This window comes from Pleurodeles waltl, chromosome 4_2, assembly GCF_031143425.1.
Source record: "Pleurodeles waltl isolate 20211129_DDA chromosome 4_2, aPleWal1.hap1.20221129, whole genome shotgun sequence".
NCBI lineage: Eukaryota > Metazoa > Chordata > Amphibia > Caudata > Salamandridae > Pleurodeles > Pleurodeles waltl.
Genome location: NC_090443.1, coordinates 35508206 through 35531481, shown reverse-complemented (window position 1 = coordinate 35531481; position 23276 = coordinate 35508206). Strand labels below are relative to the sequence as shown.

The 23276-nt window shown below is 45.8% G+C and overlaps 1 protein-coding gene across 3 annotated transcripts in view; it reads left to right on the top strand.

The window, feature by feature from the left end:
• The window catches only part of TMBIM6 (transmembrane BAX inhibitor motif containing 6), a 46672-nt gene extending 33434 nt beyond the window's left edge, over positions 1-13238 (top strand). For all 3 annotated transcript variants that reach the window (XM_069230513.1, XM_069230514.1, XM_069230515.1), the window contains exon 10: positions 11127-13238. In XM_069230513.1, the coding sequence (XP_069086614.1) occupies positions 11127-11150 (24 nt within the window). In that variant the 3' untranslated portion in view covers positions 11151-13238. The remainder of the gene's footprint in view (positions 1-11126) is intronic.
• The last annotated feature ends 10038 nt before the right edge of the window (positions 13239-23276 follow it).

The window sequence follows — 23276 nt, the reverse complement described above, 5'->3', positions numbered from 1 at the left end:
TTCCCCCCATGCTGGCTCCCTCCTATCACAGAAACATAAAAAAGAGGTTTACCTGCAAACCCTACCTGACCTGGGTAAGGATACATATATGCATTAAACATTGGTCATACGGCTGGGATAAATTAAACTAATTTCTAACAAGAAAAATACTCAATATTTTCTTGGCATAGTTAGTTATTTCTTTATAGAATTTTATGTTCGATGGCATCTGTCGCTGTAGATACGCATGTTTTGCAATAGCTCGCCATCTGGTGTTGGGCCGGAGTCTTACAAGTTGTTTTTCTTCGAAGAAGTCTTTCGAATCACGGGACCGAGTGACTCCTCCTTTTGTCTCCATTGCGCATGGGCGTCGACTCCATCTTCGATTGTTTTTTTTCCGCCATCGGGTTCGGACGTGTTCCTGTCGCTCCGAGTTTCGGAACGGAAAGATAGCTAATTTCGGAAGATTTTCGTCAGTATTGTTGCGTTCGGGATCGGCGTAGTTAGATTCAACACCGCATCGAAGAGCTCCGGTGCCCTTCGGGGTAGTTTTTCGATCCCCCGTCGGGGCCTGGTCGGCCCGACCGCGTGCTGAAGAACGCCGATGGAACGGACCCCATTCCGTTTCTGCCCCAAATGCCACAATAAATACCCCTATACAGACCAACACTTGGTCTGTAACCTGTGCCTGTCACCTGAGCACAGTGAAGACACCTGCGAGGCCTGTCGTGCGTTCCGGTCCCGAAAAACACTCCGAGACCGTCGAGCCAGAAGACTTCAGATGGCGTCCGCGACGACAGCCCACCGAGAGTTCGAGGAACAAGAAGAGGGAAGGTACCTTCTCGATCCAAGAATCGGACTCCGAAGGATTCGACGATACACAAACCGTGAGTAAGACATCGAAAACCACACAGAGGAAGATTTACAAGGCCCAGGGGACGCCACTGCCATCAGGCCATGGCTCCACCCATAAATTCGGTGACCGACCGTCGGCACCGAAAAAGGCCCAAACAGTGCCGAGATCGTCCGACTCCGGTCGAGACACCGGCACGCAGCCTTCTCGGGACCGAGAAAGTGCTGGAGACAAGCCTCGACACCGAGATGCCGGTGTGGACACGGCTCGACGCCGAGACAGCGGCACCGAAGAAAATAGATGCCGAGAGGTTTCGGCCCCGAAAAAGAAAAAAGTCACCTCGGAGCCGAAAAAACACGCAGACAGGGTTTCGGTGCCGAAACAAACTGCAAGCGACCCAGCTTCAGGCTCTTATACAGAAGAGCACTCGCTAACCTCCCAAATGCAAAAGCATAGGTTTGAGGAAGAGCTACAATCAACTGATGTGGACCATACGCAAAAGCGTATTTTCATACAGCAGGGGACAGGAAAAATAAGCACCCTTCCCCCCCATTAGAAGAAAGAGAAGGTTGGAGTTCCAAACTGAACAGACACCACAACCAAAAGTGGTGAAAAGAGTTACCCCACCACCCTCTCCTCCGCCCGTGATTAACGTCTCACCAGCACAAACCCCATCACACTCCCCAGCTCACACCACCATAAGCCAGGGTGACCAAGATCAAGACGCATGGGACCTATACGACGCCCCAGTGTCAGATAACAGTCCGGAGGCAGACCCTACGAAGCCATCTCCACCAGAGAACAGCACCGCGTATTCTCAAGTGGTGGCTAGAGCAGCACAATTTCACAACGTAAGCCTCCACTCAGAACAGGTCGAGGATGATTTTTTATTCAACACACTCTCCTCCACCCACAGCTCATACCAAAGCCTGCCTATGCTCCCTGGTATGCTCCGGCACGCAAAAGAAATCTTTAAGGAGCCGGTCAAAAGTAGGGCAATCACACCAAGGGTGGAAAAAAAGTATAAGGCTTCTCCTACAGACCCGGTTTTCATCACTACACAGCTGCCACCAGACTCTGTCGTTGTAGGAGCAGCTAGGAAAAGGGCCAACTCCCACACATCTGGAGATGCACCACCCCCAGATAAAGAAAGCCGCAAGTTCGATGCAGCTGGTAAGAGAGTCGCAGCACAAGCTGCAAACCAGTGGCGCATCGCGAACTCCCAGGCACTACTTGCGCGCTATGACAGAGCCCACTGGGACGAGATGCAACATCTCATTGAACATCTGCCCAAGGACTTACAAAATAGGGCAAAACAAGTGGTTGAGGAGGGACGGACCATTTCCAACAACCAGATCCGCTCCTCCATGGACGCTGCAGATACAGCTGCACGGACAATTAATACATCTGTAACTATCAGAAGGCATGCATGGCTCCGAACGTCTGGATTTAAACCAGAGATTCAACAGGCAGTTCTCAATATGCCGTTTAACGAAAAAGAACTGTTCGGTCCAGAAGTGGACACAGCGATTGAGAAACACAAAAAAGATACGGACACTGCCAAAGCCATGGGCGCACTCTACTCCCCGCAGAGCAGAGGGAATTACAGCACATTCTGTAAAACACCCTTTCGAGGGGGGTTTCGGGGTCAGAGCACACAAGCCAGCACCTCACAAGCAACACCGTCCAGTTACCAGGGACAGTATAGAGGAGGTTTTCGGGGACAATATAGAGGAGGGCAATTCCCTAGGAATAGAGGAAGATTTCAGAGCCCCAAAACCCCTACTACTAAACAGTGACTCGCATGTCACTCACCCCCTCCACACAACACCAGTGGGGGGAAGAATAAGTCATTATTACAAAGCATGGGAGGAAATCACTACAGACACTTGGGTTCTAGCAATTATCCAACATGGTTATTGCATAGAATTTCTACAATTCCCTCCAAACATACCACCAAAAGCACAAAATTTGACAACACACCATTCCAATCGCCTGGAGATAGAAGTGCAGGCACTATTGCAAAAGAATGCAATCGAATTAGTGCCAAACACACAAATAAACACAGGTGTTTACTCACTGTACTTTCTGATACCAAAGAAGGACAAAACGCTGAGACCAATCCTAGACCTCAGAGTAGTGAACACTTTCATCAAATCAGACCACTTTCACATGGTCACACTACAAGAAGTATTGCCATTGCTAAAACTACACGACTACATGGCAACTTTAGACCTCAAGGATGCTTATTTCCATATACCAATACACCCATCGCACAGGAAATACCTAAGGTTTGTATTCAAGGGAATACATTACCAATTCAAGGTACTGCCTTTCGGATTAACAACCGCACCAAGAGTCTTTACCAAATGTCTAGCGGTAGTCGCTGCACACATAAGAAGGCAGCAAATACATGTGGTCCCATATCTAGACGACTGGCTAATCAAGGCCCATTCGTTAATAGAGTGCTCAAATCACACAAATCATATCATACAAACCCTCTTCAAACTAGGGTTCACCGTCAATTTCACAAAATCCAAAATTCTGCCGCGCAAGGTACAACAATACCTGGGAGCCATAATAGACACATCAAAAGGAGTAGCCACTCCAAGTCCACAAAGAATTCGAAATTTCAACACCATCATACAACGCATGTATCCAACACAAAGGATACAAGCAAAGATGGTACTACAACTCCTAGGCATGATGTCTTCATGCATAGCCATTGTCCCAAACGCAAGACTGCACATGAGGCCCTTACAACAGTGCCTAGCATCACAATGGTCACAAGCACAGGGTCACCTTCTAGATCTGGTGTTAATAGACCGCCAAACTTACCTCTCGCTTCTGTGGTGGAACAACATAAATTTAAACAAAGGGCGGCCTTTCCAAGACCCAGTGCCACAATACGTAATAACAACAGATGCTTCCATGACCGGGTGGGGAGCACACCTCGATCAACACAGCATACAAGGACAATGGAACGTACATCAAACAAAACTGCATATAAATCACCTAGAACTTCTAGCAGTTTTTCAAGCACTAAAAGCTTTCCAACCAATAATAGTTCACAAATACATTCTCGTCAAAACAGACAACATGACAACAATGTATTATCTAAACAAGCAAGGGGGGACGCACTCCACGCAGTTAAGCCTGCTAGCACAAATGATTTGGCGTTGGGCAATTCACAACCAAATTCGCCTAATAGCACAATTTATACCAGGGATCCAAAATCAACTCGCAGACAATCTCTCTCGATCACCAACAGGTCCACGAATGGGAAATTCACCCCCAAATTCTGAACACTTATTTCAAACTCTGGGGAACCCCTCAGATAGACTTGTTTGCGACAAAGGAGAACGCAAAATGCCAAAACTTCGCATCCAGATACCCACACAAACAGTCCCAAGGCAATGCCCTATGGATGAACTGGTCAGGGATATTTGCTTACGCTTTTCCTCCTCTCCCTCTCCTTCCTTACCTGGTAAACAAACTCGGTCAAAACAAACTCATATTAATAGCACCAACTTGGGCAAGGCAACCCTGGTACACAACGCTGCTAGACCTATCAGTAGTACCCTGCATCAAATTGCCCAACAGGCCAGATCTGTTGACCCAGCACAACCAAAAGATCAGACACCCAGATCCAGCATCGCTGAATCTAGCAATCTGGCTCCTGAAATCCTAGAATTCGGGCACTTACAACTTACCCAAGAATGTATGGAAGTCCTAAAACAAGCCAGAAGGCCATCCACCAGGCACTGCTATGCAAGTAAATGGAAGAGGTTTGTTTGCTACTGCCATATTAATCAAATACAACCATTACACACAACTCCAGAACATGTAGTGGGTTACTTGCTTCACTTACAAAAATCTAACCTGGCTTTCTCTTCCATTAAAATACACCTTGCAGCAATATCTGCATACCTGCAGACTACCTATTCAACTTCCCTATATAAGATACCAGTCATTAAAGCATTCATGGAGGGCCTTAGGAGAATTATACCACCAAGAACACCACCTGTTCCTTCATGGAACCTAAATGTTGTCCTAACTAGACTTATGGGTCCACCTTTTGAACCCATGCACTCCTGCGAAATACAGTTCCTAACCTGGAAGGTGGCATTTCTCATCGCCATTACTTCCCTAAGAAGAGTAAGCGAGATTCAGGCGTTTACAATACAGGAACCTTTTATACAACTACACAAGAATAAGGTCGTCCTAAGGACCAATCCTAAATTTTTGCCAAAGGTTATTTCACCGTTCCATCTAAATCAAACAGTGGAACTTCCAGTGTTCTTTCCACAGCCAGATACCGTAGCTGAAAGGGCACTACATACATTAGATGTCAAAAGAGCATTGATGTATTACATTGACAGAACAAAAAACATCAGAAAGACTAAACAACTATTTATTGCATTTCAAAAACCTCATGCAGGAAACCCAATATCAAAACAAGGTATAGCCAGATGGATAGTTAAATGCATCCAAATCTGCTACCTTAAAGCTAAACGACAGCTGCCCATTACACCAAGGGCACACTCAACCAGAAAGAAAGGTGCTACCATGGCCTTTCTAGGAAACATCCCAATGCAAGAAATATGTAAGGCAGCCACATGGTCTACGCCTCACACATTCACCAAGCACTACTGTGTAGACGTGTTATCCGCACAAGCCACAGTAGGTCAAGCCGTATTAAGAACATTATTTCAGACTACTTCCACTCCTACAGGCTGATCCACCGCTTTTGGGGAGATAACTGCTTACTAGTCTATGCAAAACATGCGTATCTACAGCGACAGATGCCATCGAACTGAAAATGTCACTTACCCAGTGTACATCTGTTCGTGGCATCAGTCGCAGTAGATTCGCATGTGCCCACCCGCCTCCCCGGGAGCCTGTAGCAGTTTGGAAGTTACCTTCAACTATTTATATATGTATCATCTCAACCTTAAATAGGTGCATACTTAGTCACTCCATTGCATGGGCACTATTACTACAATTCAACTCCTACCTCACCCTCTGCGGGGAAAAACAATCGAAGATGGAGTCGACGCCCATGCGCAATGGAGACAAAAGGAGGAGTCACTCGGTCCCGTGATTCGAAAGACTTCTTCGAAGAAAAACAACTTGTAACACTCCGGCCCAACACCAGATGGCGAGCTATTGCAAAACATGCGAATCTACTGCGACTGATGCCACGAACAGATGTACACTGGGTAAGTGACATTTTCATTATTACTCATATAGGGCAAAGAGAATCACCAATGAGACAAATTGTCCCTGTAACATAAACAAATTAACACAGAAAAAGCATTTATATCACATCAAGCTTCAACATTTACACATTACCACATAGAAGTAATCACCAATTCATTCTGAAAATTGTCCCAATTCAATCTCCTCCTCCTTCGGAGGTAGTGGTACACAAACATAGAGGAGTTATCCACTGTTTAGCAATGGTTGTGGTAAATTAAATGAACAAGTGCTAAATCCAGATCAGTTATTTCCTGGGGTTTCTTGCACTCTCCAATATACTTCTATAAGGTCAGTTATACTTTTTTACCCAACCCTGCCAAAATCCGCATGATGTCTACGGCTCCCTCCTATCAGGCTGAAACTGGGGTGCCCTTTTAAGTTTGGACCCATGATCTTACTTTTTCACACTGGAAACGGAATACCAAGTTTTCCCTTTTTGGATCCCAGGGGTTCAGTTTTCACTTTGGATAGGGGGCGGTGCTCTCAGTGTGGGTCAGGTGCTGTCTGTGCTTTAGGCTAACGTTCCTAGAGAATGTGCTACTTGTCTAACCTTCTGGTATGAGTGAAAAGATAGGATTGGAGAGGATCTGTTTTCGTGGGGAGTTGAGAGGAAGCGAGTGGATCTGGCATGGAAAGTTTGGAGTTTGTTTTTATGGTTTAGGTTGCAGTGTATGGTTAAGATTCGGTTATAGGGTGTTGCATATCAGCTGTTGTCTCTGTTCTTACATTATGGTATTATTGGTAACTGTACTGCAACGTTTATCAGATCAGAATACCTTTCCGAGTCCAACATTCATTTGCTTCTGCCTTTGAGAGTTCCTCCTACCAGACAACTTTCATTTGTCTGTAGATGTAAGCCTGTTGTGGACTATACCCAAATCTAATTGGGGGGGGGGGGGGGTGGAGGGCATAGAGCCCCCATCCATTGGTTGACTTTGTCACTCCCCTTTGCTGGCTTCATATTCGATAGCTTGCCTTTATCTTGTTAGACCCGCCATTCCCTGAGCATAGCCTCGATCCCCTTTTAATTGGGTTGTATCACTGCACTGCTCACATTTTAGAGAACTACTTTCATTCTCTTTAAGAACTTCATGAGAGTGCACCTATGTTGTTGCTTTCTCAGTCGTGTGCTGCTCTCCCCACAAATACTTCACCCAGCGTCTGTGTTGCTACTGCAACCCCATTTATACTCTCTTCAGAGCTGCTTTTTACCCTTCATACCCTAAGCTGCCTCACCTTCATGTGCGCTGTGTTCCCGTCCCTCCTACTGGATTGTTTTGTTTACTCCCTACCCCAGGGCCTAAAGGCAACCTGTTGCTTCCTTCCGCCAGCTCCTTTGTTGCTCCCCTACCACACTTGGTCCTTAAGATACTTTTATTTTTTTAATTTAATTATTTTGGGAGGGTCATGCAGGTCACATGTGCTACAGGCACCCGTGTCTTTCCTTAGGTGCAGTCATTTGTGGGACTATGTGACACGGCTGCCTGATGTCATGGCTGATGCATGCTTTGTTTTAACATCTTTTTTCTTCACACTTATTTTTTTTTTTTAAACTAAGCATCTTGCTTAAAAACATTTTTTGCTTAAAAAGGTAAGAAAAAAAAAAGGCAAGGCTTGTTTGTTATGCTTAACTGGGATGCATTCTAGAAATGTATATATTTTTTTTGTTGTTGTTTTTTTCGCCTCCCAGAATGCTAGGGTATGTACTTCACAAATCAACACTGCCTCTCCTTCACTCCCGGATGCTCTTGGGATTGTGTCTAGCTGTCAGGGGAAAAGGTGCCAAAGTTCCATCATTCCAGTTGGAATAACACTGCACATGCCACGTGTGCTAAAGATGGCAGACATTTCAATATTTGTCGTCTTAAACAGGCTTTTCAGTTTTTTATTTATTTAATTTTTCGTAGCAGGACGTTTAGTCACTTACCTTTTGTCAGACTCGGTGCTTTAAATGGGCCGGTACTCACAGGTACTGAGTACCGGCACTTCTTATTTTTTTCCACTCTGAGTACCGGCACTTCTCTGCTGCCAAGGAGAGTACCGGTACTCATGAACGGTAGGCTCATTAGCTGCTAGTGCTGGTGAGCACTAGGCTGTCAGAGTTGAACATACCTCTGACAGCTAAGGTGCTTCTGTAGCCCTAAACTGACCCCCGCTGAGCTATTCAGCAGGCATTAAGTGCCTAATGTCCGGGTATTCACCATCACGCTGTGTTTGACAGAACAGGGTCCATTCAAGCCCTGTGCTGTCAATCACATTTACACTATCGTATGCATTTGTGCAAACACAGGAATAGAGGCAGCCCAGCTGAAAGTGACAACTAAGAAAGCTATGGGAGTAAAGAAGTTTACAATGGCATTTAATCCCACCTGTCTTTTGAACGATGGTCTGCTTATGTATGTATGTGTGTTTGCCTGCTTGTATGTGCGTGTTTTTGTGTGAGAGAAAAGCGAATGAAAGAGGGAGAGAATCGGAAGACTTTAAGGAGGACTGTGTGGAATGCTTTGTGTGTGCGTGTCTGCTTGTTTCTTTCCTTGTGTGCACGTTCAAGAATATATAGTATTTTGAAAAACAGCAGCAAATAACAGTATGGTATTAAGAAGCTGCAAATAGTACAAAACAAAAGAAATGTTAAAATATCATTGTGTTTAGCTTTCGTTTTGTGTAACGAGTTAACTTGTTTTGTTTATTTAAATACATTTTTCATGGGCCTTTGGGATGTGCTGCAACTGGTATATAAGTCATAAAGTACCCTCATGTCTTGCTCTAAGCCCGCCCCTAGCCCCACCCACCACACTACTAGTTCATGCTAATGAGTACCGGCACTTATTTTTTCCCATTTAAAGCACTGGGACTTGCTCCAGTATCGGACACTAATTCTTCGATCAAGAATGTTCTTATCGGCATTGGAGTCCCCAGCTCAGCCTAACTGGCATTTTTGTGCCTCTTGCTTGTAGGCAAAGGATAACTGGTTCACTGCGTGTATAAATTACTCGTCAGGGAAACCCAGTACTTTTTAGACGCATGGATATCTTAAATGGAAAATAATTGATTCTTGCACAGTGAGTAGGAGAGTGCAGCTTTGAGGAGCCTCTCTGTACAGGGAGTGCAGAATTATTAGGCAAGTTGTATTTTTGAGGATTAATTTTATTATTGAACAACAACCATGTTCTCAATGAACCCAAAAAACTCATTAATATCAAAGCTGAATATTTTTGGAAGTAGTTTTTAGTTTGTTTTTAGTTTTAGCTATGTTAGGGGGATATCTGTGTGTGCAGGTGACTATCACTGTGCATAATTATTAGGCAACTTAACAAAAAAAAATATATACCCATTTCAATTATTTATTATTACCAGTGAAACCAATATAACATCTCAACATTCACAAATATACATTTCTGACATTCCAAAACAAAACAAAAACAAATCAGTGACCAATATAGCCACCTTTCTTTGCAAGGACACTCAAAAGCCTGCCATCCATGGATTCTGTCAGTGTTTTGATCTGTTCACCATCAACATTGCGTGCAGCAGCAACCACAGCCTCCCAGACACTGTTCAGAGAGGTGTACTGTTTTCCCCTCCTTGTAAATCTCACATTTGATGATGGACCACAGGTTCTCAATGGGGTTCAGATCAGGTGAACAAGGAGGCCATGTCATTAGATTTCCTTCTTTTATACCCTTTCTTGCCAGCCACGCTGTGGAGTACTTGGACGCGTGTGATGGAGCATTGTCCTGCATGAAAATCATGTTTTTCTTGAAGGATGCAGACTTCTTCCTGTACCACTGCTTGAAGAAGGTGTCTTCCAGGAACTGGCAGTAGGACTGGGAGTTGAGCTTGACTCCATCCTCAACCCGAAAAGGCCCCACAAGCTCATCTTTGATGGTACCAGCCCAAACCAGTACTCCACCTCCACCTTGCTGGCGTCTGAGTCGGACTGGAGCTCTCTGCCCTTTACCAATCCAGCCACGGGCCCATCCATCTGGCCCATCAAGACTCACTCTCATTTCATCAGTCCATAAAACCTTAGAAAAATCAGTCTTGAGATATTTCTTGGCCCAGTCTTGACGTTTCAGCTTGTGTGTCTTGTTCAGTGGTGGTCATCTTTCAGCCTTTCTTACCTTGGCCATGTCTCTGAGTATTGCACACCTTGTGCTTTTGGGCACTCCAGTGATGTTGCAGCTCTGAAATATGGCCAAACTGGTGGCAAGTGGCATCGTGGTAGCTGCACGCTTGACTTTTCTCAGTTCATGGGCAGTTATTTTGCGCCTTGGTTTTTCCACACGCTTCTTGCGACCCTGTTGACTATTTTGAATGAAACGCTTGATTGTTCGATGATCACGTTTCAGAAGCTTTGCAATTTTAAGAGTGCTGCATCCCTCTGCAAGATATCTCACTATTTTTGACTTTTCTGAGCCTGTCAAGTCCTTCTTTTGACCCATTTTGCCAAAGGAAAGGAAGTTGCCTAATAATTATGCACACCTGATATAGGGTGTTGATGTCATTAGACCACACCCCTTCTCATTACAGAGATGCACATCACCTAATATGCTTAATTGGTAGAAGGCTTTCGAGCCTATACAGCTTGGAGTAAGACAACATGCATAAAGAGGATGATGTGGTCAAAATACTCATTTGCCTAATAATTCTGCACTCCCTGTATATTTAACTAAGCCGGGCACCGCTACAGTTAGCCATAAAACGTGTTGTATGTTGTAATTTTTGTGGAATGCAGTAGACGAGGAGCCCTGCACGCCGGGTTAGCTGCCGTGCTGGAGTTCATGAAGTGTCTTGTGACATCAGTGATTCGTTAGCTTATGAGAATCCACAACCAAATACACTCCCCACGTAACTTTACCTTCCGGAAAACGTGTGACTGAGCTAGAGGATTATTGATTGCTGTCTTTGTCAATGGACTGTAATTCAGTGTCCGCTGCGTTGCTATTTTCAATTTGACTTAATTGGCCATTCAGTGTGCTTTGGCCTGTTTATGATCTGACTCGGTTTCTTTGTTTTTTCCTTTTTTTAGGAAAAGAAGAGGGAAAAGAAGTGAAGTGTCCCGTGGCCAGACCTCCCCAGGACCTTTCTGTTTTAACCTTGATTTGTTATGTTCTCCCCTCGGTGGCAGCAGCGGCAGGGCCTCCCCCTGTCTGCTGGTGATGTAAAGCATTGAAAACGTCTTTGCGCTTCTGTGCTGATTTCCTGCCTTTTCTTGGCTCTCAATAAGAATCAGCTGATTAGCAGCTTTCCAGAGTTTGGCTTCAGATTGTAAGTGTGAAAAAGGTGTAAGTAGCTTCTCCCCTGCTGCCATGCCATAAGATGCACACCACAACCCTGTCCTGTGCCCCCACCCAGTATTTTTTGGTCCATTATTAATTATGCACAATGTGCAACGAAGGAAGCAGACCCTGTCCTGACCTCTGACTCTAATATTCCTCTCTGTAGACTTATCCCATCTGAATATGGCAGTCCCCTGTGTAGGTTAAGATGAGACGTTGGACTGTTCAAAGGTCTAAGCTTTGTTGTCTTTACCCTGTGGAGCAGAAGGCCTGGGCTGTCCCATTACCCAACAAAGGCGTCTTTTCTAACAATCACCCTGTTCCAGTTGATTAACCCTTCAGAAGGAACCTTGCTCTTTGTATTTATGTGCAAGGGAGATTGTGAAAGATGGACCTATCTGGCAGTAACGTTCCTTGGCCATGCCGTCTTAAGTGCTGGCAGATAATGATATCCTTCACAGACCCCCGTAGCTGAATACATTGGAGTATTCTTTGGCCTTGAGTGGGATAAGCTGCGTCATAGCTTTTACACATATACATTGCTTCAGCTTTCTTTGGATATTGTTTCTCTCATGAATTCTGCCGCTTTATACAATAGTTTTGTGCTTTGGAGCCTGTAATGGCTGCTCACTGAGTGTTTAAACCATACACTGGCCTGTGTGGCAGTCTGCTCAAGTGTGAGGTATCCTTTAATAGCTACTTCATGAATCCCATATTTCTTGAGCATGGTGTGGCGAGGAGCTGGACGGCCACAAAGGAAGGAGAGTTACTCTCTGGTTGTGCAAGTGGAGGGTTTGTAGCAGATATTTGCACGGCCCTTTAAGTAATTCACCTGGTCAATTGGAAGCCTAATGATTTTACTTGCATTCTAGCTGCATTTCTCTGAATATACTTCTAGGACACTTGCAACTTGGAGGAAGTAAGTGCCGCCCTCCAGCGTAGCCTAGTTGACAATGTGGCCCCCTTTTCTGGGTATCCCCCGTCAAGGATAATTCACATCATTGTAAAGGAAGGTCTCGTCCTTCTGGTGCTGCCTGTAGACAACTAGATTGTTGCCTCTGGTTCTGTGACACTTCTGCATTCAAGGGTGCCTAAATACTTTGCTAGGAAGGATAGAATATGACTACTGTGGTCTGCCATCAGTTGGTGAACCGCCAGTGCGTACAGGGCGGCCACGAGCTGCAGATCCTCTGCTAAGAATGCCCAAACCAACTGGGACTGCCATTGAATTCTTTTAACTTCCCGAAGCCGATGATCTTAAGTAGGCTAAGAGCAGTTCACATTTGTACGTACTGTCCTAACCATTGCACCTCCTGTGTAATGATCTGGCTTACTAATGTATTATATCAATTTTGTCACTCCCGACCCATCTCCTTAGTTTGGATAGAATTGGTAGTTTGTGTATGTTCTTCCATCTCATCTCTAGTTCTGGCATCTGCCTTATGTATGATGTAAAAGACTGCGCCGAGGAGTGCAGACGGCAGACATCCCTCCACACAGGACACACGTCTACCCACCTACCAAGAAGCATTTGGTTGTCTGGTCCATTCATGTGTACCTTGAAGGGACCTGGGCTACTGCCAGGAAGGATAGTGTTACTAATTTCCTCTTTCAGGTGTCTCTCATGCATCCCTTCCCTCCTACCATACCATACCCTACGTTCCAGACACAGTGCCAAGAATTGACCAGAGGAGGATGGAAGGTGATCTAACCAGTTTTAATCGAGTAATAGCACTTCATTTTACAGGAGCGATTGTGATAAAAATGCTCATACTGTGAAGACAGAGGACTTTAATTGAAAACATATATAAGATTCTAATGAGCTACTTTGTACAAAAAAATAAAGAAAACCGATATCCAGACATTGTCTTCTGTACTCTATTTAGACTTTTTTTTTTGGGGGGGGGGAAGAGACCAATGCAAATGCATGTTTAGTTCGTTCCATAGTTACTTAATTAGTCATTTGTTTAAACAGTTACGCCACCTTAGGGCTTGGTAAGTGGGGAGTGAGGAAAAACATGAGTTTGCAATGATGCATATGAGTATGCCCTTGGTGATTGGGCATTGATTGGTCAGTTGAAGGTTTCTTGACCTTACTTCAAGATTCCATGCAGTATAGAAACAATGGGAGGAGGTGGGTGTGGGGCAGTGTGTTTCATTGATGTAAATCTATGACCTATGTAACGTTTCTACTGGCGGTGGGGCTGTATTAGGCACTGAAAAGCTTTTTATGGTGGGGAGTTTATTTGGGTGGAGTTTATTTGGGTGGTCATACAGTGAGGTCTAGAGACTTGCCTTGTTCCTACTTAAACAGTTTTGTTTTCCACCGTTTCTCCATTTGCGTAGTGTTGGTTCAAAATCTTGTAATCTTCCCAGCATAGTTGAAGCCTGGACAAGGAAGATTTTTCCAGATACACCGCCACTCTGAGTACTTTGATCTTTTCTTTTTCTTTCCTAGATCCAAAGTGTACTTCCCCTGACTAACCGAAGCATCACTTGGGGTGTTGATCCATGCATCTTCCATAGGTTGAAGCTGCTTTTATCTGTAATACAATAACAGTGAATGATGACTTTGCCCTTCATGAGAAATGAGGCCACCATTAGTCTTGTGCCTAAGGTTTCTAGGTACATCCTGAGAAATCTGTGGCAAATCGATGCTGGTTTGTCTGACCTTTTGCGAAGTGTGACAACCAGTACGCCAAACTCACATGCTCTGAAAGATGTAGTCTAGTCTCATAAACCTCTCATTTTGGCCCAATTGAACAGGGTTAGCTGCAGGCACAATGAATCGAAGAGCTGCACCAAAAGGAGACTAATCACCCCCCACCGCCCAGTACGATATGGTGTTGTCAAATCGGCTGCATCAGTCATTCACACTGCATAAGGAACACCTAGGTTCAACCTGATGCTAGAAACCTGCACGTCCTAAGTTGACTGGTGAAAATTTCTCTTAGAGTATCATCCTGGTTTGTAATGTGTGCCAAAGGAGGAACATGCTTACACAAAGTTAGTCGGTAGGACATTAAGCCAAAAGCTAGGATATTCTTCGTTGCCCAGGAGTATTCAAAACTGGATGCCACAGGGATAGGCAGCCTGTAGTGTTGGCATGGAGAGGGTACGGGTGTTCTGTGGTTGACACATTGATTGTATTGCGGTCTGTACCATTGATTATTGGAGATGTGGTGGTGGCAGCAGCAGCAGCCTATCTCCTATCTTTAAGTCTGTGCTTATAACAGTTAATGCTGACAGAGAGATGTTTTGACTACTGTACTAATCCCTAAACCTCGAAGGAAAAGATGGATGTCTTTCAAGATCTGAAACTTTTTTCACTTGTCCTAATTTGACTTCAGGAGAGGGCTAGATTACATTGTGTGTTCTTCTCTGCATATATATTAAGGCACAGTAAAGATAATGGGATAATGTGTTGCAAACACTGCATTAAAAACAAATTCTTAGAGCTGTGCAGTTCTGCATGTCGCTGCTTGATACAAATATTGAAGGTTCTGAACTACTTGGCACTAAGAGGGTGTAGGGAGGAAAAATGAGGGGCATTTCTCACCAATCCTAGAGTGGTAGTCCCACAAGAGCATTTGGCACAATCTCTAAAATCATTGCATGTTCCCTTCCTTTTATGACTTTCTGAGAGCTTACTGTTTGATACCTGCCCACGTATCTGGCTTTAAAAAGATACAAGTCGTGGTGTTGAAAATTTGCCAAAAAATACAGGCGGTGGTGCCAACCTAGAGGTCCATCCTCGCGATCTTAGTATATCTGGAGTCCTTTGGCAGTTGCTCTGCTTGTGTCACTGGTACCAAGTAATCCTGGCGCAGACCATTGGTGGCCTGCTTAGAAGGTATTCACTGTATGTGTAGACCATGTCCAATGCAGACCATTACTTGAGGGTGGCCTGCATATTGGAGGGGACTTGCATAAAGCATGCTCATTATCTGTACATCTTGCCACCAAATTCACCTGTTATGGAAAACAATGCCTGCCAGGCTGCCTCCAACCTTTAAGGTCTGAGGAGTGCTACAGTGTACATTTAGTATGGATCTATGGTAATGTAGCAGTCACTCGGGGCTCATTACAGACCAACAGCTAGAGACTTGCTAGAAAAACTGTCTTGGGGTGCCAGAGAGTGCAGGTAGCAGTCCCCTATTGCCTGGAAGCAATTACAGAGAAGTTCCGTTTTTCTGCCCTTTAACTCTTAAAGCTCCATAAACGGGGTTATAGAGTTTTGGTTGCATCAGAGAGTTTTAAAGCAAAGATGTTCAGTGTAGTTGCAGAAGAGTCAGATCAAGAACAGATTTTCAGGATGTGTATAAAATCAATGTAGACACGGCAATCTAAATAGATTTGTGAAATCTGGCTTGGAGCTGGATCTACGTTTCATACCCTCTTTTAATCAATGCTTCTTACATAAGAATGCTCATCTGACGACCTATCCCAAGGCATAACGATGGGTCTGGAATTTGTTTGAAAATATATTGTCCTCTTGTCTTGTGAGACTGCATAGGCATGACCTAAAAGGGAAGTAACTCCATGAAGTTGCAGCCTTTACTGGTAAGAATAATACTTTTACACAAAGGCTTTCCCGTTCTCAGCCTATAGGTATTCTATCCACCGATTGTCGGGGACTGTAGGAGGCTGGGCCTGGCTTATAGTGGGTACCAGAGGTACTTACACCTTGTGCCAGGTCCAGTTATCCCTTATTAGTGTAGAAGAGGTGTTTCTAGCAGCTTAGGCTGATAGAAGGTAGCTATGGCAAAGCAGCTTAGGCTGAACTAGGAGACATGTAAAGCTCCTACTAAACCACTGGTGTCATATGCACAATATCATAAGAAAACACAATACACAGAAGTACTAAAAATAAAGGTACTTTATTTTTATGACAAAATGCCAAAAGTATCTCAGTGAGTACCCTCAGTATGAAGATAAGTTATATACACAAGATATATGTACACAAACAAAAATTATGCAGATAATAGCAAAAGGAAGTAATGCAAGCAATGTAAAGTTACAGTAGATTGCAATAGGAGCACATAGGTATAGGGGGCAACATAAACCATATACTCCAAAAGTGGATTGCGAACCACAAATGGACCCCAAACCTATGTGAGCTTGTAGAGGGTCGCTGGGACTAAGAAAACAGTGAGGGTTAGAAAAATAGCCCACCCCAAGATCCTGAAAGGTAGGTGTAAAGTGCACCTATTACCCCCAGAGAGCACAGAAGTCGTGATAGGAGGATTCTGCAGGAAGAACGAACACCAGCAATGCAACAACAGTGGATTTCTGGACCGGAGTACTTGTAAGACAAGGGGACCAAGTCCAATAGTCGCAACAGTGTCGAGAGTGGGCAGGAGCCCAGGAAAGGCCAGCTGAGGGTGCAAGGAAGCTGCCACCTGTTGGAAGGAGCTTGGAGTTCTGCAAGAAAGAAGAGGACTAGGAACTTCCCCTTTGGAGAATGGATGTTTCACGTCGCGATGAAGCTTGCAGAGGTGTTCCCACGCAGAAAGACCGCAAACAAGCCTTGCTAGCTGCAAGGGTCGCAGTAGGGGTTTTTGGGTGCTGCTGTGGCCCAAGAGGGACCAGGATGTTGCCACTTGGAGGAGGAGACACGGGGCCCCAGCAACTCAGGGAGCCCTCACAGAATCAGGCAGCACCTGCAGAAGTACCTGAACAGGCACTTGGAAGAAAAGTGAACCGGAGTCCACCTGAAGTCACAAAAGGGAGTCCCACGACGCCGGAGGACAACTCAGAAGGTTGTGCACTGCAGGAAGGAGTGTCTGGGACCCAGGCTTGACTGTGCACAAAGGAAATCCTGGAAGAGTGCACAGGAGCCGGAGCAGCTGCAAATCACGCGGTACCCAGATGCAGTCTAGCGTGGGGAGGCAAGGACTTACTTGGACTGAAGAGTCACTGGACTGTGGGAGTCACTGGGACAGGGTTGCTGAGTTCCAGGGACCACGCTCATCGTGCTGAAAGGGGACCCAGAGGACCAGTGATGCAGTCTTTTGGTGCCTGCGGTTGCAGGGGGAAGATTCCGTCGACCCACGGGAGATTTCTTCAGAGCTCCTGGCGCAGAGAGGAGGCAGGCTACCCCCAGAGCATGCACCACCTGGAAACAGTCGAGAAAGCCGGCAGGATGAAGTGATACAAGGTTGCTAGTAGTCGTCTTGCTACTTTGTTGCGGTTTTGCAGGTGTCCTGAGCAGTCAGCGGTCGATCCTTTGGCAGAAGGTGAAGAGGAAGATGCAGAGGAACTCTGATGAGCTCTTGCATTCGTTATCTGGTGAGATCCCCAAAGCAGAGACCCTAAATAGCCAGAAAAGGAGGTTTGGCTACTTAGGAAGGAGGATTGGCTACCAAGAGAGGTAAGAGCCTATCAGAAGGAGCCTCTGATGTCACCTGCTGGCACTGGCCACTCAGAGCAGTCCAGTGTGCCACAAACACCTCTGTTTCCTAGTGGCAGAGGTCTGGGACACACTGGAGGAGCTCTGGGCACCTCCACTGGGAGGTGCAGGTCAGGGGAGTGGTCACTCCCCTTTCCTTTGTCCAGTTTCGCGCCAGAGCAGGGCTGGGGGATCCTTGAACCGGTGTAGACTGGCTTATGCAGAGATGGGCACCATCTGTGCCCATCAAAGCATTTCCAGAGGTTGGGGGAGGCTACTCCTCCCCAGCCTCACACCTATTTCCAAAGGGAGAGGGTGTTACACCCTCTCTCAGAGGAAGTCCTTTGTTCAGCCTTCCTGGGCCACGGGCTGCCTGGACCCCGGGGGGGCAGAACCCTGTCTGAGGGGTTGTTGGCGGCAGCAGCAGTGGAGACCCTGAAAAGGCAGTTTGGCAGTACCCGGGTTCTGTGCTAGAGACCCGGGGGATCATGGAAACAAGGGTAGAAAGAGGCTACTTTCTCCCCCCCCCCCCCCCCAAAAAAAAAAAATAACGAAGGACAATAAGGCTAACCTTGGCCAGTTAAGTCTTTATTGTCTGTGGTGGTAAGTGGAGGGTAGCTCTGCAATAGACTGGTTACTCCCTTTATCATCCACTATATCGTTACTTCCCTGTGGGGATGTAAACAACCCTGTTTGAATTTGTGTAGCTAACCAACAATGTGAAGATATATTCTCAGAGTTCCTATCAGTAAGTTTTAGTTTAGAACAGTGGGAATTGTCCACTGGACCTATTTCTATTGATGAGAATGCCAGACAGGGATGCTGTCTCAGTAAAGCCATAGCTGGGCAAAAACTTTGTCCATATGGCTGTAAGAGAGAACAGGGATGATGTCCTATGAGCTCCATACTAGGGCAGGGCTGCTGTCCTAAGTGTTGTGAGGCAGTGCAGGGTTGCTGCACTAAAGTTTCTCTGGGAGGGTTGGAGGGATGCTCCATGTTAACTATAGTGGTGGACTTTTTCTCACCAATATTAGTTATCCCACAGAGAGGTACTTCCACCTCAGGGAGTACAGCTGTGCTAGCTGATGGTTCCCTTGGTACAGGTGCCACCCCAGGAGAGGTTTCTCCTACCACAGGAATGGTATCTTGAATGGCAGGGTGGGTAGGAGATACTGTGATGCCCTTTTTACCTGTTGTTGGAGAAGGATCCTGAGTTTTCAGGCCTGTTCCTCTCCTTTGCTTTTTCATTTAAGTAGAAATGAGATGAAGCAATTCCTCAGGGATACCCAGCATGGGTATAAAACTCTACCTCAGCCCAACCTGAGTTCTCTAGGTCATTACCTAAGAGACAGTCTACAGGTAAGCTAGGTGACACTACCACCTGCTTAGGGCCAGTAACTCCACCCCAACTAAGCTGAACTATAGCTAAGGGAAGAAACTTTGTGGAGTTATGGACATCAATAATCTTGTACTGTTGTCCAATGATGTGTTGTTCAGGAGGCACTAGGTTTTCAGTCACCAAAGTGATACTGGCACCTGTGTCCCTGTAGGCCTGGGCCTCAACACCATTTATTGAAACTGTCTGCCTGTACTTATCCATTGAAAGGGGACAAGCAGCCAGTGTGGCAAGGCCAATGCCATTAGGTGTGACGGAAACTGTCTTGGGACTGACTACCCCAGTTTCTCTGATGGACCCATAAGTGAACCCAACTACACCCTTGCTTTGACTGTTGCCAGCAGTCCCACCACTATTACCACTACTGCTAGGGGCACTAGAGTTTGATGTATTAGTGGTGGTTGGCTCATGGGGTTTACCTGGACAGGACTTATCCCCTTGCCAATGGCCTTTATTTTTACACACATAGCACCAAGGCTTTTTAATGTGTGCATGTTGTGAAGAGGAAGAATTTGATTTATCCCCACCCCCTGAAGAGTGTTTAGGATTTGAAGAAGAATCTTTGGTTTTTACCCTTATCCCATGCTTATCCTGAGATTTCTCACCATCTTTCTTCTTGCCATCCTTGTCACCCCCTGTATGAACTTTTCTGTTCACTCTTGTTCTGACCCATTTGTCTGCCTTCTTTCCAAATTCTTGGGGAGAGGTCAGATCTGAGTCCACTAGATATTGGTGTAACAATTCAGACAGTTATTCAGAATATGCTCTCTCAGAATAAGATTATACAGGCTTTCATAGTCGGATACTTTACTGCCATGTAACCATCCCTCCAAGGCCTTCACTGAACAGTCAACAAAGTCTATCCAGTCTTGTGAGGACTCTTTTCTGGTGTCTCTGAACTTAATCCTGTATTGTTCAGTGGTTAAGCCAAATCCATCCAAGAGTGCATCCTTCAAAACTGCAAAATTGTTAGCATCACTGTCTATAACAGTAAGGAGCCTATCCCTACCCTTTCCATTGAAAGATAGCCACAATATAGCAGCCCACTGCCTTTGAGGGACCCCCTGTACCATACAGGCCCTCTCGTGCAGCAAACCACTTGTTGATGTCATCCCCCTCCTTGTAAGGGTGAACTATCTTGTGCAGATTCCTGGAATCATGCTCTCTAACAGGATTACTATCAGGAATACTGCTGTTTCTGCCACCATGGGGTCCAAACCCCAATCTCTGTGTCTCCTTCTCCAGGTCTAGGGATTCTCTGTCTAGAGCCAGCTGTTGCTGTTTAAGCTTCAGTCTGGTCTCTTCCACTCTCAACTTTTTGAGTTCCCTTTCTAACATGTCTTCTTAATGCTTGGACAAAGAAGATAAATTGGAAACGACAGAGGGAGATCTGTCCCTAACTGACTGGACTCTAATAACCTGGCCTCCAGGAATAAAGACACCCCTACTATGATGGGAGCCTCCATTACTACCAGCATTACTAGGTGGCCTGCTAAGGGGCAGATTTGTAACAGAACCCTCCCCACCACCCTCAAGGTGATCCCCCTGAGTTAGAATGGGAACCTTCTATTAACCTCTCATTTGATGTGCCTGCTTGGGACTCATCATTCACAATAAGCATGTTATATAGAAACTCTTTTGTAGGGTTCTTTCCTATCACTAAACCTCTATCTAAGCAGAGACTCCTTAGGCTCTTGTAATTTAAATTGTCATAAGTAGTAGTGACCATTTTAAGAGTAGAGTCTTCTACAGACATGATAGTAAAAGGTTTAGAAATAGTGAGAAGGAAGAAAGTTTCAGAACTTTTAAAAGAACAGAGAAAAAACTTTTTCTAACTTTTTAGAAACTTTAGAAGTTTTTAGAGAAACTTTTCAGAACTTTGTAAAAAGATTAAGAGGAGAAAAGCAAAACTTTTTGGTTAGGTGTACATACACTGAACTTGTTTTGTATATTATTCTCTTATAAAAAGTACACAATGACAAAGTGGTAAGTAGTTACAAGTACTTATCCCACCGCTGCACAACCAATGTAGGAGGCTGGCCTGGCTTGTAGTGGGTACCAGAGGTACTTACACCTTGTGCCAGGTCCAGTTATCCCTTATTAGTGTAGAAGAGGTGTTTCTAGCAGCTTAGGCTGCTAGAAGGTAGCTATGGCAAAGCAGCTTAGGCTGAACTAGGAGACACGTAAAGCTCCTACTATACCACTAGTGTCATATGCCCAATATCATAAGAAAACACGATACACAGAAGTACTAAAAATAAAGGTACTTTATTTTTATGACAATATGCCAAAAGTATCTCAGTGAGTACACTCAGTATGAAGATAAGTTATATACACAAGATATATGTACACAAACCAAAATTATGCAGATAATAGCAAAAGGAAGTAATGCAAGCAATGTAAAGTTACAGTAGATTGCAATAGGAGCACATAGGTATAGGGGCAACACAAACCATATACTCAAAGTGAAATGCGAACCACGAATGGACCCCAAACCTATGTGAGCTTGTAGAGGGTCGCTGGGACTGTAAGAAAACAGTGAGGGTTAGAAAAAATAGCCCACCCCAAGATCCTGAGAGGTAGGTGTAAAGTGCACCTATTACCCCCAGAGAGCACAGAAGTCGTGATAGGGGGATTCTGCAGGAAGAACGAACACCAGCAATGCAACAACAGTGGATTTCCGGACCGGAGTACCTGTAAGACAAGGGGACCAAGTCCAATAGTCGCGACAGTGTCGAGAGTGGGCAGGAGCCCAGGAAAGGCCAGCTGAGGGTGCAAGGAAGCTGCCACCTGTTGGAAGGAGCTTGGAGTTCTGCAAGAAAGAAGAGGACTTGGAACGTCCCCTTTGGAGAATGGATGTCCCACGTTGCGATGAAGCTTGCAGAGGTGTTCCCACGCAGAAAGACCGCAAACAAGCCTTGCTAGCTGCAAGGGTCGCAGTAGGGGTTTTTGGGTGATGCTGTGGCCCAGGAGGGACCAGGATGTCGCCACTTGGAGGAGGAGACGGGGGGGGGGCAGCAACTCGGGGAGCTCTCACAGAAGCAGGCAGCACCAGCAGAAGTACCTGAATAGGCACTTGGGGAAAAAAAGTGAACCGGAGTCCACCTGAAGTCACAAAAGGGAGTCCCACGACGCCGGAGGACAACTCAGAAGGTTGTGCACTGCAGGAAGGAGTGTCTGGGACCCAGGCTTGGCTGTGCACGAAGGAAATCCTGGAAGAGTGCACAGGAGCCGGAGCAGCTGCAAATCACGCGGTACCCCGCAATGCAGTCTAGCATGGGGAGGCAAGGACTTACTTGGACTGAAGAGTCACTGGACTGTGGGAGTCACTTGGACAGGGTTGCTGAGTTCCAGGGACCACGCTCGTCGTGCTGAGAGGACCAGTGATGCAGTCTTTTGGTGCCTGTGGTTGCAGGGGGAAGATTCAGTCGACCCACGGGAGATTTCTGCAGAGCTCCTGGTGCAGGGAGGAGGCAGGCTACCCCCAGAGCATGCACCACCTGGAAACAGTCGAGAAAGCCGGCAGGATGAAGCGATACAAGGTTGCTAGTAGTCGTCTTGCTACTTTGTTGCGGTTTTGCAGGTGTCCTGAGCAGTCAGCGGTCGATCCTTTGGCAGAAGGTGAAGAGGAAGATGCAGAGGAACTCTGAGCTCTTGCATTCGTTATCTGGTGAGATCCCCAAAGCAGAGACCCTAAATAGCCAGAAAAGGAGGTTTGGCTACTTAGGAAGGAGGATTGGCTGCCAAGAGAGCTAAGAGCCTATCAGAAGGAGCCTCTGATGTCACCTGCTGGCACTGGCCACTCAGAGCAGTCCAGTGTGCCACAAACACCTCTGTTTCCAAGATGGCAGAGGTCTGGGACACACTGGAGGAGCTCTGGGCACCTCCCCTGGGAGGTGCAGGTCAGGGGAGTGGTCACTCCCCTTTCCTTTGTCCAGTTTCGCGCCAGAGCAGGGCTGGGGGATCCCTGAACCGGTGTAGACTGACTTATGCAGAGATGGGCACCATCTGTGCCCATCAAAGCATTTCCAGAGGTTGGGGGAGGCTACTCCTCCCCAGCCCTCACACCTATTTCCAAAGGGAGAGGGTGTTACACCCTCTCTCAGAGGAAGT